At 37.6% G+C, this 15,877-nt stretch overlaps 1 protein-coding gene across 1 annotated transcript in view; it reads right to left on the minus strand.

Annotated features, from left to right (window-relative positions):
• PRKD1 (protein kinase D1) overlaps positions 1-15,877 on the minus strand; it is a 159,864-nt gene that overhangs the window by 43,046 nt on the left and 100,941 nt on the right. The window contains exons 7-13 of the mRNA XM_011941842.1: positions 15,259-15,397; positions 13,345-13,468; positions 11,779-11,856; positions 9,649-9,928; positions 7,984-8,036; positions 5,128-5,200; positions 2,762-2,868 (exon numbers count right to left, since the gene is read on the minus strand). Of these exons, the coding sequence (XP_011797232.1) occupies positions 2,762-2,868; positions 5,128-5,200; positions 7,984-8,036; positions 9,649-9,928; positions 11,779-11,856; positions 13,345-13,468; positions 15,259-15,397 (854 nt within the window). The remainder of the gene's footprint in view (positions 1-2,761; positions 2,869-5,127; positions 5,201-7,983; positions 8,037-9,648; positions 9,929-11,778; positions 11,857-13,344; positions 13,469-15,258; positions 15,398-15,877) is intronic.

Raw genomic sequence — 15,877 nt, forward strand, 5'->3', positions numbered from 1 at the left:
CCTTCCTTCCTTCCTTCCTTTCTTTCTTTCTTTCTTTCTTTCTTTCTTTCTTTCTTTCTTTCTTTCTTTCTTTCTTTCTTTCTTTCTTTCTTTTCATTTGGGAGCCATGATTAGTTTCCTATTCTTGATGAACATATTTTAAAATAATTGGCAGTTTTATAATAAAGTATGAACTACTGAATCTAGTAACTGTATATAATTAAACCAAGCCTAGACTGACCCATTGTACAGGTTATGAGATTGAAAATTCAATACATAAATATGTTGCAAATATCCAACTCAGCATAACTGAACATAGCTGAGTGATACAATTTAAAGACCCATGACAGCAAAGACCTGTGTGCCTTTGTCCGTGCTGTATCTACTGGACCTAGAACAGTGCTTGGCTCATCATATGTACTCGATAAATACTAGTTTGATAAATAAGGCAAAGAATGGTTAGGGGCAGTGAGGTTAAGTATAAGTAACGGAAATTTTTGAGATTTCAGGCTATCAGAGATGTTTGACCTTTTCATGTGCTCTAGGAGCAGAACTGGACTTTCAACCTAACTAAACTCTTTAGAAAATCTTATTATGATGAAGATTTTCCAAATGTATATTTATTGCATCTGAGTTGTCTGCATCTAATATTTTAGAGCCGTGGTCCCCAACCTTTTTGGCAACAGGGATGGGCTTAGTGGAAGACAATTTTTCCCGGGGAGCGTGGCGGCAGGAGTGGGGGAGGGTGGGCATTTAATTCTCATAATGAGTGCACAACCAGAAGATCCCTTTCTTGCATAGTTCACAATGGGGTTTGCACTCCTATGACAATCTAATGCTGCTGTTGATCTGACAGGAGGCAGAACTCAGATGGTAATGCTTTCTTGCCCACCACACACCTCCTGCTGTGTGGCCCAGTTCCTAACAGGTCACATATAGTTACAGGTCCACGGTCCGAGGACTGGGGACTTCTGTTTTAGAAGAGGAATTGGGAGGTAGTTTACATTTCAGGTGTATTTTTCTCCTTCCTTCCTTCCTTTTTTTTTTTTCCAGGAGTCTTGCTCTGTTGCCCAGGCTGGAGTGGTGCAATGGCACGATCTTGGCTTACTGCAACCTCCACCTCCCAGGTTCAAGTGACTCTCCTACCTCAGCCTCCCAAGTAGCTAGGACTACAGGCATCTGCCACCACACCTGGCTAATTTTGTATTTTTAGTAGAGATGGGGTTTCACCATGTTGGCCAGGCTGGTCTCAAACTCCTGATTTCAGGTGATCTGCCTGCCTCGGCCTCCCAAAGTGTTAGGATTACTGGTGTGAGCCACCGCGCCCGGCCGTATTTTATTTTTCTACCTCTGGAGTCAGTTGCTGATACTGTGTTGACAGACTTGGGGAAAGCCAATTAAAAGGCCAAGACACAGAAAATTAGAACCCCAACATCTGGTCAGTTTTCTGCAACTGCAGTAAAATATAGAAAGATGTAACCATGTTAACCATGAAGCTCTCTTCTCCTATCGTATAATGAAGAATAAATATCTCCTGTACACATGCTGACTCTGGATTCCTTCCCTGCAATAGTATCTTCCTTCAGGAGACTACAGTGAGGTGGACACTGGAAGTGCAAGGGCCAGGTTAGGAAAGATGTCATTTACTAGAGTTTCAGATGTCATCTGCACCTCAATGTTGCCAGTTGCTTGTAACCGATTAACAGACACTAAGCCATGAATCCATTAATTAGTATGTTCACATCCATGGTTCTTTTCTTCCCCATGTAAGCAGACAGCATTGTGAGTTCTCTGTGCTACATTAGTTGTCTAGAGACACAAAAACATCATCCTTACAAATTCCAAGTCCCAGAAAAGTCTATGTTATTTTTCTCTGTATAGCAGGCAATATTTGTGGCTGTCTCTGTGTACATGAGCTCCTTCAGGGCAGAAATCATATCTTTTTCAGCTTCTTATTATATGAAACTCAATAAATGACAGTTAAATGAAACTATAAATGAAGAAATGAAATGTTCTGTTTTGTGAAAAAAACTGTCCATTAAAACTGGGAATTAAAAATCATGACATGCTTGCATGAGAAGTAAAAAATTATGTCAGTTATATAAAAATAGGAACTTATCAATGATCTCAATTGAGTAGCCTAGATAGCCATGATGACTACATTTAGCAAACAACTGCTCTATTTCTCTTTGGTCTGCAAAAAAATTTTAATGGTGACAAAAATCTTTATCGCATAATATATTTTATTATCAAATTCTGGTTTGAAAAAAGGGACTGTTATTAATGAGAGAAGTTAAGTGACATGCTCGATGTCAAATGAAAGGCTTACAGTGAGAGACAAAGAGGACATTAATAACATCAAGATGATCTGCTTCTCAGACACATCTCACTCCCGTAACTGATATGCTGACAGTTACACACCCAATTCATATAATTATCACAGCACAAAGAAGACGTGTTTATGACAGCAAGGTCATTTGTAATATAAAATAAAATGGTCTCAGCATGTCCACTACCAGTAAATGCTGAAACATTACCCATTTAATGAATATTAATTATATATTGAAACCTAGAATTAAATACATAAAAAAGAACAACTGCTGCCTAGACTCAGGAAAGACACTATTCAGGCAAGTTCTGGTACTTGATCTGCCATTTCAATTATTTTAAAGTGTTCCAAAATATTTATACCACAGGTTTTTAGAGAAAATTTCTTTGCTTTGCAGAAGTAAAAGATGAGGGATTTTTATGCCCTTCCCCTGAATGAGAACCAAAGAAGTACCTGTAGAATTGCAACCTCGTTACGAAGCTGGCTTTCTTGTTTTGTTGGAAATCGTAATTTGTCAATGATTTTAATAGCTACATCTCTTCCTGTTTTACGATGTTTTCCTTTAAAATGAAAAAGGGAAGCATTAGTATGTTATTAAATAGGATCTATCTTAAAGAACACTAAAATTTGCAAGGACATTTAAAGAAATGATAAACATATTTCACTGAATAAATTAACATTTCTAAAGAGCACTGACTTACACATATATATAAAGATTTCATTATTCTAAATCAAATATGTGCTTTAAAATTAGCCATAATTTAGAATGCAAAAGAATTGGGGCATTAAAAGCTATATGTATCAACAGCCTGGTATTTTTTCACAAAAATGTGTGTTTTAGAAACAGAATATTAAGCTACTTAATATAGAAAATATTTGTTTCACCAGCAAATTAACTCCCCTTTAGAAAGTATAATTTTAAAGTCCTGATAAGATAATGTATGTTATAGGGGAAAGAATTAAAGTCTTGGCTCTGCCACTTATTAGCTGTGTGATCTTGAGCAAATCCCTCACTCTTTCTGAATTCTAGGTTCCTCATCTACAGTGAGGAGAAGATTGGATGAAAGAAGGCATATAAAGTATATAAAATACCCTGGTAACTATGTACACTCAAAAAATGTTAGTTATCATAATCATCATCATCACCACATAATAGGCCCTTTATGTGTATTACACCTCATTTAACTACTGCAACAAACTTTTCAGGAATTCTACGGGGCACCCCCAAGTTCTTAACTTCTACACTACTATATTGTGGTAGATACAAAACGTAGCAGTGTTCATTGAATCTGAAAATAAGAAATGAAAATGAATCAGAAAATAGAAATGGAAAATGGATCTAATTACTCAAACTTTTTGGTTATATACAAACGAACTTGAAATTCCAGTCTTCCAACACTTGTAAATCTAGTGTTCACTCACCCGATATCCCACTCTCACTATTCCTTCTCTTTCCAGACTGTTTCTTTTCACTATTAAATCAGCTTGTGTTCATGTTCTCTACTTCCTTAACATCATTTCTTACTCTACGATTGACTGCAGTCTCTATTTCAACTCAGCCATTTTCCTGCAAGTACTTTTTTCAAGGCCATAACTTCTTTTGTCCCTACTCCTCCGTCACTGTAGTACTTGACCTCTCTTCTGAGACTCTTCTCATCTACTTTATCCCATTTATGTCTAATCTTAAAGTTTCAGTCTTCCATGTGGCAGCCTCCTCCTACTCCTGGTCTTCAGTGTTGGACGTTCCAAATTATCTGGCATCTGGTGGTCTCTCTACTCTCATTTGTCACCCTTGTCTCACCCCTATATGATGTGCAGTTATGTCTATTTACCATGATCTATCTACCATAATTTTTTTTTGCATGCAACTATTACACTGTAGAGCAATAATTGAACATTTGGTCCCCTCTATTATACAGTTATGCATTAACAAACGGTACAATGGTTACTGGCTCATGATAGGTTTCTCATCAAAGAAACCACTGGATCATTTTATAAGACTCAACATTACATTGTAAAATAGAGTAGAACTTAATTACTTTTTAAATTAAAAACTACAATATTATATGGTGATAAATAAAATTGAATGGAACATTGTGATTATTTCAGAACACTCAACCTCACCACAAGAAATAATTTCTTACTGATAATATTAAGGAACTGAAAGTTATGAAGTCATTTTACAGGGCAAATAAAGCATTAGTATTAAATATTTTTTAAAGACTTGAAAACTATTCTTTAACTGGCTGGAATCTAAAATAGCAGAAGTTAGAATAATAAATTTACCAAAGAGCTTGACAAAAAGAAAATAGGTAAAGACTTGATATTTCACCTCAAAAATTAAAAAAAAATCAATCCTTCAGGAAACAAATATATTGTTAAAGACACTGGAAAGTTAAATTTTGTTTTGTCTACTAACATGAATGGACTTCTGATCAAGTGTGCCAAAAGAAAATGGAATTAATTTGTTTACAAATCATAACTTCCTTGTTTTCTCAATATTTTGTCTGATATTCCAAACTTCTTCAGTACTGTGTGTAGAGTTTGTCTATACTAAGAAAAAAAGTTTTTCGGGAGTATGAAACTTTCTCTTTCGAAACACAAATATACCAATTTTCCAAGTAGGAACTATCTCAAAAAAAATTTTTTAAGACAGAATACAGAAAGATACACAGAAAAATAGGTCTTCCTATATTTCTGAAAGAATACAGAAAGATACACATAGGTCTTCCCTTTTATGTTTTTCCTGGAAATATGCTCTTAAAAATATAACTAGCAAAAACTTTAAGTTCATAAAAATACTCAGTGAGATAACCTACCTCCATAAACAATTCCAAACTGTCCAGAACCCAGTACTTCATCAGGAAAAATCTGATATACTGTGCTGATGTCCTAGAGGTACAAGTCCAATGAAAAAAAAACATGAAACAGAACAAAACATTAGTCCTAAAAATTAATATAATTCTATTAAATATATTATAAACATTAAGTATTTTTAAAATAAATTAGAAATGCTAGAAATCTGAGATGACTGTAATATTCAAAGCACATTGTTTTTTGTTTTGTTTTTTTTTGAGATGGAGTCTCGCTCTGTTGCTCAGGCTGGAGTGCAGTGGCGCAATCTCGGCTCACTGCAACCTCCACCTCCTGGGTTCAAGAGATTCTCCTGCCTCAGCCTTCTGAGTAGCTGGGATTACAGGCACGCACCACCACGCCCAGCTAATTTTTGTATTTTTAGTAGAGACAGGGTTTCACCATGTTGGTCAGGCTGGTCTGGAGCTCCTTACCTCGTGATCTGCCTGCCTTGGCCTCCCAAAATGCTAGGATTACAGGCGTGAGCCACCATGCCCGGCCTCAAAGCACACTCTTTAATTAATGTAATAACATAAATTTATGAAAACTGTTCTGATCTTAAGTGACAGAGGTTTTCTAATGTGCTAGCACATATGTTTCATTAGAAAGATGACTAAAAACCATACAATGTGATTTACTATAAGTATTGAAAAAGATATTTGCCTGTTGAGATGGTTATTTGGAAATGTCATTAAATAATCACGGTTCCCAATCACGTGTCTGTGTGAATCCTGATTCCAACCACTTCTCCCTGTATGACTAGAATGAAAAGGTTGCTCCCTTATTAGTCACCCACATGCAGATGAACCTAAAGTGACGGAAGAGGAGGCTGAATCACTGTGAGTGAGCTGGAGAGGCTGCAGAAGGATGGCAACCCATATGAAATTCTCATCTGTGAAGTAGCTAAACTCGTCCAATTTCATCACTTCGGGAGCTAACAAGTTCCAAAAGTCTAATGCTTTCTCTTTGAAATAATAACTGTTAAATAAAGCATCTTTTAAATCTATGTTTTATTGTCTGTGATTTCATGCTGACGAAATCACAAGGTAATGCTTTTTTCCTTTATATATTCCTATTACATCCTATCGGATTTTCCACCTATCTTCTACCCTTATACTTGACTTTATTTTTTTAAGTCCTTCTGCACATTCTGCACATGTACCATAGACGTTAAAGTATAATAAAAAAAGAAGTCCTTTAATATCAAATCCTACCCTCTCCATATCCTATAAATCCTTATCTTTTTCCTTTGTTCTTCCCCCTAGAAAATAACTACAAGTTGTCTCCATCCTGTGATTCTTCAAAGTATCCACAGGATGAGTTCAAGGCTGTGTAAGGACAAGACAAGTAATATTTATACTATTCTATTATTCTGATTTCAAGCGACTTCATCTGTTAAGAGAAGTGTTCTTTATGCTTTCTGATAACTCAATGGCCGATCCAAAATTTTCAGTAGACAACAGTGACTGAAGAGAGTGGAACAACTCCACAGCTATCAGGAATTTCCCAAGAGGCTTATAGAGTAACTTGTATTTCCTAAAATGTCCCTGGCTAAGCAAAGGCAACAGGAGTCTGCAGAAAAGAAATTTCTTTAGGAATCTATCTCATAATTGACAGCACAAGAATTTATCTAACCTTCACTATAAAGTTTACCTAGTCCTCCCTAATTCGTATTTGGCTGTTTACTTTATGCCACTTTAATGTAGGTTTCAAAGATAAAGTAAGGATGAATAGAGTTTCATGAAGTTAATTTTTTTAAACAATTTTTTATAAACTATAAGCTGTAAACTGCATTCTTTTGGCCACAGGTACAGCAGGTAAAATAGAGAAAAGGGTTTGGGTCACAGGAGGAGGTAGAAAAGGCCTTATTAGTTTTTGGCTACTTGCCTTAGGGATAAAATATAACAAATAAAGCAAACATTTGACAGACTGTAAAAGATTTCACAATATGGCTGATCTACAATTTTCAAAAACTAAGCTGCAAGGATGGAGTTATGTGGCACAGGTGACTAGGGTGCTACAATGAGAACCCATAAGATTCGATTTATGCAACTTTCTTAAAGTTGACGTGTACAAATGACTATAAGAGCATTTGCAACTCCTTGTCATAATACAGCACTTCTAGGTAGCAACTAAGGAATGAGAACAATGGCATTTTTAAGCTACTCCTGCAAATCAAGAAATTTATCTTATTCTGCTGGTGTATTTATTTTACTGTGTAATATCAGCCATTAAAATTCCAGTACCAAGAAGGGCAAATATGTGAGAAATCAGGCATTACATTATAATTGCCTAGCTGAGATAAACAGATATTTGACTCTATATTACAGAATTGATTATAGAAAAATTACTAAACAAATTTATATCATTTAATGTTTCTAAAATATCACAGAAAAATATCCAAATTCTATTCTGCTTTTCAAAATTTACTAAAAAATTAAAATGAATTTTATTTTATTTTATTTTATTTTATTTTGCTGGAGTGCAGTGGCCGGATCTCAGCTCACTGCAAGCTCCGCCTCCGCCTCCCAGGTTCACGCCATTCTCCTGCCTCAGCCTCCCGAGTAGCTGGGACTACAGGCGCTGCCACCTCACCCGGCTAGTTTTTTGTATTTTTAGTAGAGACGGGGTTTCACCGTGTTAGCCAGGACGGTCTCGATCTCCTGACCTCGTGATCCGCCCGTCTCGGCCTCCCAAAGTGCTGGGATTACAGGCTTGAGCCACCGCGCCCGGCCTAAAATGAATTTTAAAACCTATTTTATGATGCTTTTATTTTCCAGTAATCACATTACCAAGTTTTATATTAGTAGGTACATACTTACCACATTTTCTTGAATCTGGCAATTTGATACTGAAATACTCACAGAGATATCTCCTGGAAATGCATGTAAAACAATATGCACACAAAAAGTCAGTAAGAGATGTGATAGCAACACAAGTAAATACGTGCTTACAAATCATCCTGCAAAAGTGGTTTTAAATAAATCACAGCAATTAGGTTTTTCTAAGAAAATGTCATTCGAATATTTCTTTCTTTTCAAAATTACATATTCACCATACTTAGTTTTGAAAAATAACATTCTGTCAATTTAGGGTTTGGCGTCAGAAGGACTTGGATTCAAATACTGGCTTTGCTACTTCACAGCTTTGGTACAAACTCGGACAACTTAAACTCACTCGAGAGACACTGATTTCCTCAGTTGTAAAACAGGCCAATCATTAAAGTCTACCTGTTGGAATTGGATTAGGCATTAAAATAGAGATCTCATGTAAAGTGCTTAGCACCAAAATAGGTATTCTACTAATATGTATTTTGATTGTAGAGATAAACTAAAAATTATGACAGATCAACAGATAACACTATAATGTAAAAAACCAGAGGTTACTTCATAGGTTTCATTATGAGTAACTGTTATGAAATTTAAAAATAAATGACTTTTTTATTCAAATATTCCTCTAAAATTTCTTCTTTAAAATTTATCCTCAATACTGGATCTAGGTTACATTTTAGCAAATGTATCTCATTCAACTAATGAACAGAGACTTCTTCCTGGGATAAAATGATCAAGAATTACCAATTACCATGTACTCTGCACATCAAATTACCATATCCTGCACAGAATACTAGGTGAGGTGTCTTTAGGGAAACTTATTAATTCAGATTTGCAAATAACAAGACTTGCACTCCATGTCAAGCTGAAGTTGACTAGATTTCTTCCTCCTCTTCTTTCTTCTTCTCCTCCTCCTCCTTCTTCTTCTTCTTCCTCTTCCTCTCCTTCTTTTCTTCTTCTTCCTCTTCTTCCTCTTCCTCTCCATCTCCTTCTCCTATCTTCTTCTTCTTCTCTCACATTCCATGTCAAGCTGAAGCTGGCTAGATTTCTCCTCCTCCTCCCCCTCTCCCTACCCCCTCTCCTTCTTTTTGCCCAGGCAGGAATGCAATGGCTTGATCTTGGCTCACTGCAACCTGTGCTTCCTGAGCTCAAGCAGTTCTCCTGCCTCAGGCTCCAGAGTAGGTGGGACCGCAGGTGCATGCCACCATGTCTGGTTAATTTTTGTATTTTTTTTGTAGAGACAGGGTTTCCTCATGTTGCCCAGGCTGGACAAGAACTCCTGGGCTCAAGTCCTCCACCTACCTTGGCCTCCCAAAGTGCAGGGGTTAGAGGTGTGAGCCACTGAGCCTGGCCAGATTACTTCTTCTTTTACAACCAATAGCTCTAGAGGTCTGTAATTGCCTAATACATAGTGTTTACCTGAATTTGTTAAATTTTAATATAAAATACCTATGATAAAATAGGATAATTTAACAAACTAAACATCTTAGTATGTGCAGCAGCTTTTATTTAGAGACTGTACATTCTCCAATAAACTAAATCATCCCCAAGGAGTCTTTCTTCATTCTGTTCTCAGGAAGGACAGGGCACATGTTTACTAAGCAATGGGTAGGTACATGATGAGCTTTGGGCTGGTTGGAAAACTGGCAGACTCACTGTGCAAGTTGGTTCCTGTACCCACAGACGAGCCCTTGGGAATGACGGGCATGAGGGCATGCTGGATGGCTATCTCCCACATCCTGGCCACATCTGCACCAATGCCACTGGTGAGGACACTGTTGTTTGGTGGTGGGCTGGAAGGATTGAGCACATTTTCGCCCACATAATACACTACATTTGCCGTAGTGATTTCAAAACAGTGAGGATTGGCCCCATTAGGAATTAAAGCTGAAGTTTTTGCTGGTTCCAGAGATAAAATTTCAGATAAAGGAATTTCCTGTGAAAGAAAAACAGTGCTAAAGGTAGTTTATCAAAAGTAGGTAAACTTTCAAAGAAAGTTGATGCCAAGAACATGTGAAAAATGACATCACAAATAACCACCATTTATATAAAATAGTTTTAAACTATAAAACACAGAATATTGCTAAGCAAAATTTAAAAAATAGCTTTACTATGGGAAACCTTATTTCCTTTTTCTAGAAAATGTGACTTTTTATGCTATGTTCATGTGGCAAGAGTAAGCATGGTTAGGAATAATGATTTTGAATCTTCACCACAATCTAAGACTTAGAAAATAAATGATAATTTTTGTAACAGTGAGGTAGAATCACAACACTTTTGAAATGCATTTAGGTAGACATGGCTATTTTAAAATTTTAACCTATTCTTTAAGGCACTCAATACATGTTAATGTAATAACATAGCCAAGTGAATAGTTTAAGTGAGGAAAACTAGACACTGGTTTTAAAATGGTCTTTTTCTTTTCTGAGACAGAATCTTGCTCTGTCACCAGAGCTGGAGTGCAGTGGCGTGATCTCGGCTCTTTGCAACCTCCACCTCCCGAGTTCAAGCAGTTCTTCTGCCCCAGCCTCCCAAGTAGCTGGAATTTCAGGTGCCTGCCACTACACCTGGCTAATTTTTAGATTTTTAGTAGAGATAGGGTTTCAACATGTTGGCCAGGCTGGTCTTGAACTCCTGACCTCACGCTGCCCGCCTCAGCCTCCTAAAGTCCTGGGATTACAGGGGTGAGCCACTGCGCCCAGCCATTTATTTATTTATTCATTTATATTTATTTTTGAGATGGAGTCTTATTCTGTTGCTCAGGCTGGAGTGCAGTGGTGCAATCCTGGCTCACTGCAAACTCCGCCTCCTGGATTCAGGTGATTCTCCTGCCTCAGCCTCCTGAGTAGCTGAGATTACAGGTGCACCCCATCACGTCTGGCTAATTTGTGTATTTCTGTAAAGACAAGGTTTCATCATGTTGGCTAAGTTGGTCTAGAACTCCTGACCTCAAGTGATCCACCTGCCTTGGCCTTCCAAAGTGCTGGGATTACAGGTATGAGCCGCTGGACCTGGCCAATAGTCATCATTTTTAAGGCAATTCATATTAAAAAAAATTAATCCCTACTGTGTCTTCCAGGAAGTATGTAGGGACTAAAAAATAATAACTTTTAAAACAAACTTTTAATTTTAAAATTAGTGAGGTTTCCATTTTATGTGACAGCTGTGTAAAGTGGCTATGGAGAATCAAATCAACTATTCCACAGTCTGCATTCATTTTGAAGGACCACGTATCTACCCTTTTCTCTATGAAGATTTTGTTTTGGAGTTGTGTTTTTCTGGGTGATATAATATGCCACATCTGTATCACTTAATGTAGAGGGACAGAATAAAAATTGCTGCCATTTTTTTCTCTAGAGAAAAGTGCTCTTTGTGAATACTGACAAGCATGGAGAAATCATACAATGTTTCTTCCCTCCTGGCAGTGTGCTAGATGCAGTGGATATCAGGAGTTTACCTTGAGCTGATCTGCTGTGACCATTAATTTTCTAGTTAAATCACACATCTTTGCTAAAATATTCTTTAATCTTTGCCTCCCTCCCTCTCCCATCATCCCATGGTACCAGAAGCACTCCTTGGGGAAATGTAAAATTCACAGATGAATCAAGGGGTCCCAACCTGAATCCCAAGAAATTTGGAGACTGTAGAAAAGAAAAAAAAAATAGCTCCTGGAGGAAGCACAAAAATAGTCACGTTTGTTGGATGTATTTCCTATTTCTTACACTCTACATTCCCAAGGAAAAGCAATAAGAGGCATGAAACTACAAAGAAAGAGCCCCCTCTTACCTTGTAGTACCTGCTTCCTGTGTCATTTTGAAAGAGGGTAATACATTTGCTATCCAATCTCCAATAGTGCCGTTTCCGCTGAAACAGAAGTTAGATCCAAGATCCTTTTTAAAAAACTTTAAAAATATCCACAATTGATAAAACAAATAGATTTCCCCAATGGGGACATAAGATTCGAGGGTGGAAAGTGCATGGGCTTTGGAAAAGGCAGATTCACGCTCAATTTCAGGCTCTGGAGGCTGACTATTTAGCCACATGTCTGATAAGTATCTGGATTTATGTTACAGGGTCGTGAGTAATAAAGAAGATGAAGTATTAGCACCCTATAAGAGCCTGGCATTTAGAAAGTGCATAGTAAACAGATAACATCATTTTTAAGCTTATTTCACTGCGTGAAGGGCTAAAGGCAGGTGTATAGTTTATAATAAAATAAGGTTTACTAGGAGATGCAATGTTTATTATGCATGCTTATTATTTTAGGACATAAGAAATGCCATGCTGACGGAATCAGGTATTCTCACTTCCATTGGCAATGGGCAAATTCTGAATGTTAGAGTAGAAGTAAAGAATATTTTGCTGGACAGTAAGTTTGACTCCATGACATCAACTTAAAGTCAGGGGACTGCATCAAACAACCAACTCTACCTTCTCTCCAGCTCACTAGAAATCTAACCACTATGATTTGGTGATCAGGTCTTTCTTCACTGTAGGTATATCTTTCAGGATTTTAGGGTGTGTGTGTATTTTTATCTTATAAAAGACCCCAAAGCTCTATTATTCTGCTCTTCTCCTCCACAACCAATTTCAGGCCAGTCAAATATATTAAATATATTACAGCATGTCTAAAAAGAACTAGGCGGTATTCAATTGAGCCCTATAATATCAGGTAAGTCCTCTCTCTCTAACAGATATGGTCGAAATTATAGATAGATCAATTAGGTTATAGGTGTCTGCTTATCTGTAGTGATCCTTTAGGTAAGAGATGAGAAAAGCAATACAGTAAAAGAAATCAGCCAATTGTCAATTTAACTTTGAAATGTGAATCAAGTTGTTCTCTCTTATGTACATACACAACCTCATTCATCAACTATTAAGAAAATCTGGAGACATGAACACTCAGGATACAGGCTTCCAATGTTCCTGAGTGGGTCAGTTCTTCAGGGAAAACTTAGTTAAGGACTTAGGAAGTATAAGATAGTTATCACTGTTTTATTCTCTGCCTAGAATGCAGTGTTTCTTATAAAATTCTAAATTGCAGTGGAGCATTCTGAAAGCACATACTGTGGCTTCCACAAGTACTATAAAATGGCAGGTAGACATCTCAGGTAATCAAAGTCAATGAATTTGTTTGCCTGAAATTGCTTTTCACATTTTTTCCTAACTCCATTGCTTGCTGAACTACATCTGACACCCTGAGACTGTAATGCACCTTACCTAATCCTGTGTCATGCCTGTGCTGAGGTTTACTCTGAGTAATGAAGGCATCTCACAGCCCTCACAGGACATTAGCAACTCCTCTAATTAAAGCTAGCAAGGCAAGAGAACATTGTTCCCTGTGGATCTTACCAGCGTGTCCTTGCTGGTGTAGTGGACCATCCATCCTTCTTTCATGACTGTGCTGCTTTTCCTCTTCGTGTGTTTGACAGACTGCACTACTCTCATGAGTGGGATATTGTTGCTTGTTGATGGACTTGAGAAGTCAAAATATTGTAGGAGAAAAATGTTTTCAGGTACATTTTATGTATTTTCATGCATAAAACCTTATGTCAGCTAATCCAAGTGAAACTTTACAAAAATTCACATCTCAATTTTAGTAAAACATATTGTCAGGCACCATGGTTCTGAAAGTGGGTTACTCTGAAGAGTGACAGGCACTTTATTTGTACACCTTAAAAAATCCCGGCTGGGCGCAGTGGCTCACATCTGTAATCCCAGCACTTTGGGAGGCCGAGGCGGGTGGATCACGAGGTCAGGAGTTCAAGACCAGCCTGGCCAAGATGGTGAAACCCCGTCTCTACTAAAAGTACAAAAACATCAGCTGGGCATGGTGGCGGGCGCCTGTAATCCCAGCTACTCCAGAGGCTGAGGCAGGGAATTGCTTGAACTTGGGAGGTGGAGGTTGCAGTGAGCCGAGATTGCGCCAGTGCACTCCAGCCTGGGCGACAGAGCAAGACACTGTCTAAAAAAAAAAAACCCAAGGCTGGGTAATAAGCACCTCATCTTTTGAGTTGAACTGTATGGTGTTCAGTTTTCAGGTCAACCTGTGGTAGAATAATTCTTAGTCTACTGAGGCCACACTATTCAGACTCATACATGAAAGCTTATTTGCTTATTTATTTCCTATTATAGGTACATTATCAATCATTTAGAGATTACATTATTCAATATGAATTTTTAGTTTCTCTGCATAACGTCATAATAATTGAAATCTGCTAGTCACTGTTTCTTCCTCTCTTCATCCCTCCCTCCTTGCCCCAATCCCCACAATATGAATATATATGTTATTCCCCCCACTGCCCCCTCACCATGCAAACTGAAACTCTTTGGCATACACTTTCAAAGAAGTGTATGTCTTCAAAGGACAGGTCATAAGACAATTATTTCCCCCTATTTAAAAAATGTTCATTATGCCATAAATGGAAAAAAAATCATTTCATTGCTCTACTCTCATGAACAATTTCTGTTTGTCAATAAACATGGCATTTGTAAAATGGACACAAAAATTTCAATAGGCTTTATGATATACATCAGAGACTAGGAAACATTTTCTGTAAAGGGCTAGGTAATAAATATTTTAGTTTTTGCAAAAGACCTAACTTTACCAATATAGTGCAAAAGCAGCCAGAGACAATATGAATGGGCATGGCTATGTTCCCATAAAACTTTACTACAAATTGGGCAGTCCAGTCCGTCCTGGTGGCCACATTGTGCTGACTCCTGATATAAAAAGTGGGGATCATCCAGTAACCAAAAGCATAATTAGATAACAGATATAAAATTGCACATACTTCTGAAATAATATCAAGAACAGTGAAGTATACACAGACTATGATATTTGTAACAGGGGCCAGCTAATAAAATAGATGATGTCTGCTGAGTTTGATCTTGATCTTTGTTTTTTCTACACAATGAGCTTCGAATTAATATTAACTTAGTAATAAACTTGTGGATGGCAAACATGAGCATCTCTCACATGCAAAAGAAAATGGGTCAAAGAATGAGGTGATGCTAGGAAAGGATGGAAACCACACTTCTCCCAGGGAACCCAGACCTCCTAACTTCAAAGGCTCTCACCTACAGCACACAGATCATTCATAAGAAATTAAACATGTACTTCACATTTCTACTATAATCTATTAAAATATCAAAGAGGTTTAAAGATAAAATACTGCTTGGGGTTCGCCTGTTTGCTGAGGCTGGCAGTGCTGCTCTCACCTGATGGTTCTGTTGGCATCCTCGTGGTCTGGGTCTGGATCTTGCATCTCACCAGTGTCATTCTGGCACTCTGCCATTGCCATCTCTGCATCTTGGACCATTGCTTCTTCCATGTCATCCATGAGCCTACTGTTCCTTTCACTATCATTGTCATCACTCCCTTCTTCCATGACCACATCAGACTCTGCCCCAGGGCTAAGCAAATCTAGAAAATTATTTTGACCCATGAAGATAAGCCTGGAATCTTGGAACCAGGGCTTAAAAGACAGTCAGGTGATCCTAAAACAAATCAACTGGAAGCCCCAAAAAGGCAGTTCTGTGAAGAGATTATTTTCTTTTTTTTTTAACTTTTATTTTAAGTTTAGGGGTACATGTACAGGTTTATTACCTAGGTAAACTTGTGTCATGGGGGTTTGTTGTACAGATTATCTCATCACCCAGGTATTAAGCCTGGTACCCATTAGTTATTTTTCCTGATCTTCCCTCCTCCCACACTCCAACCTCAAAGGGCCCCAGTGTGTGTTATTCCCCACTATGTGACCATGTGTTCTCATTATTTAGCTCCCACTTATAAGTGAGAACATGTGGTATTAGCTTTTCTGTTCCTAGGTTAGTTTACTAAAGATAATGGCCTCCAGATCCATCCATGATTTTCAATTTCCTT

This window comes from Colobus angolensis, unplaced genomic scaffold (assembly GCF_000951035.1).
Source record: "Colobus angolensis palliatus isolate OR3802 unplaced genomic scaffold, Cang.pa_1.0 Scaffold202, whole genome shotgun sequence".
In the NCBI taxonomy this organism is placed as follows: Eukaryota; Metazoa; Chordata; class Mammalia; order Primates; family Cercopithecidae; genus Colobus; species Colobus angolensis.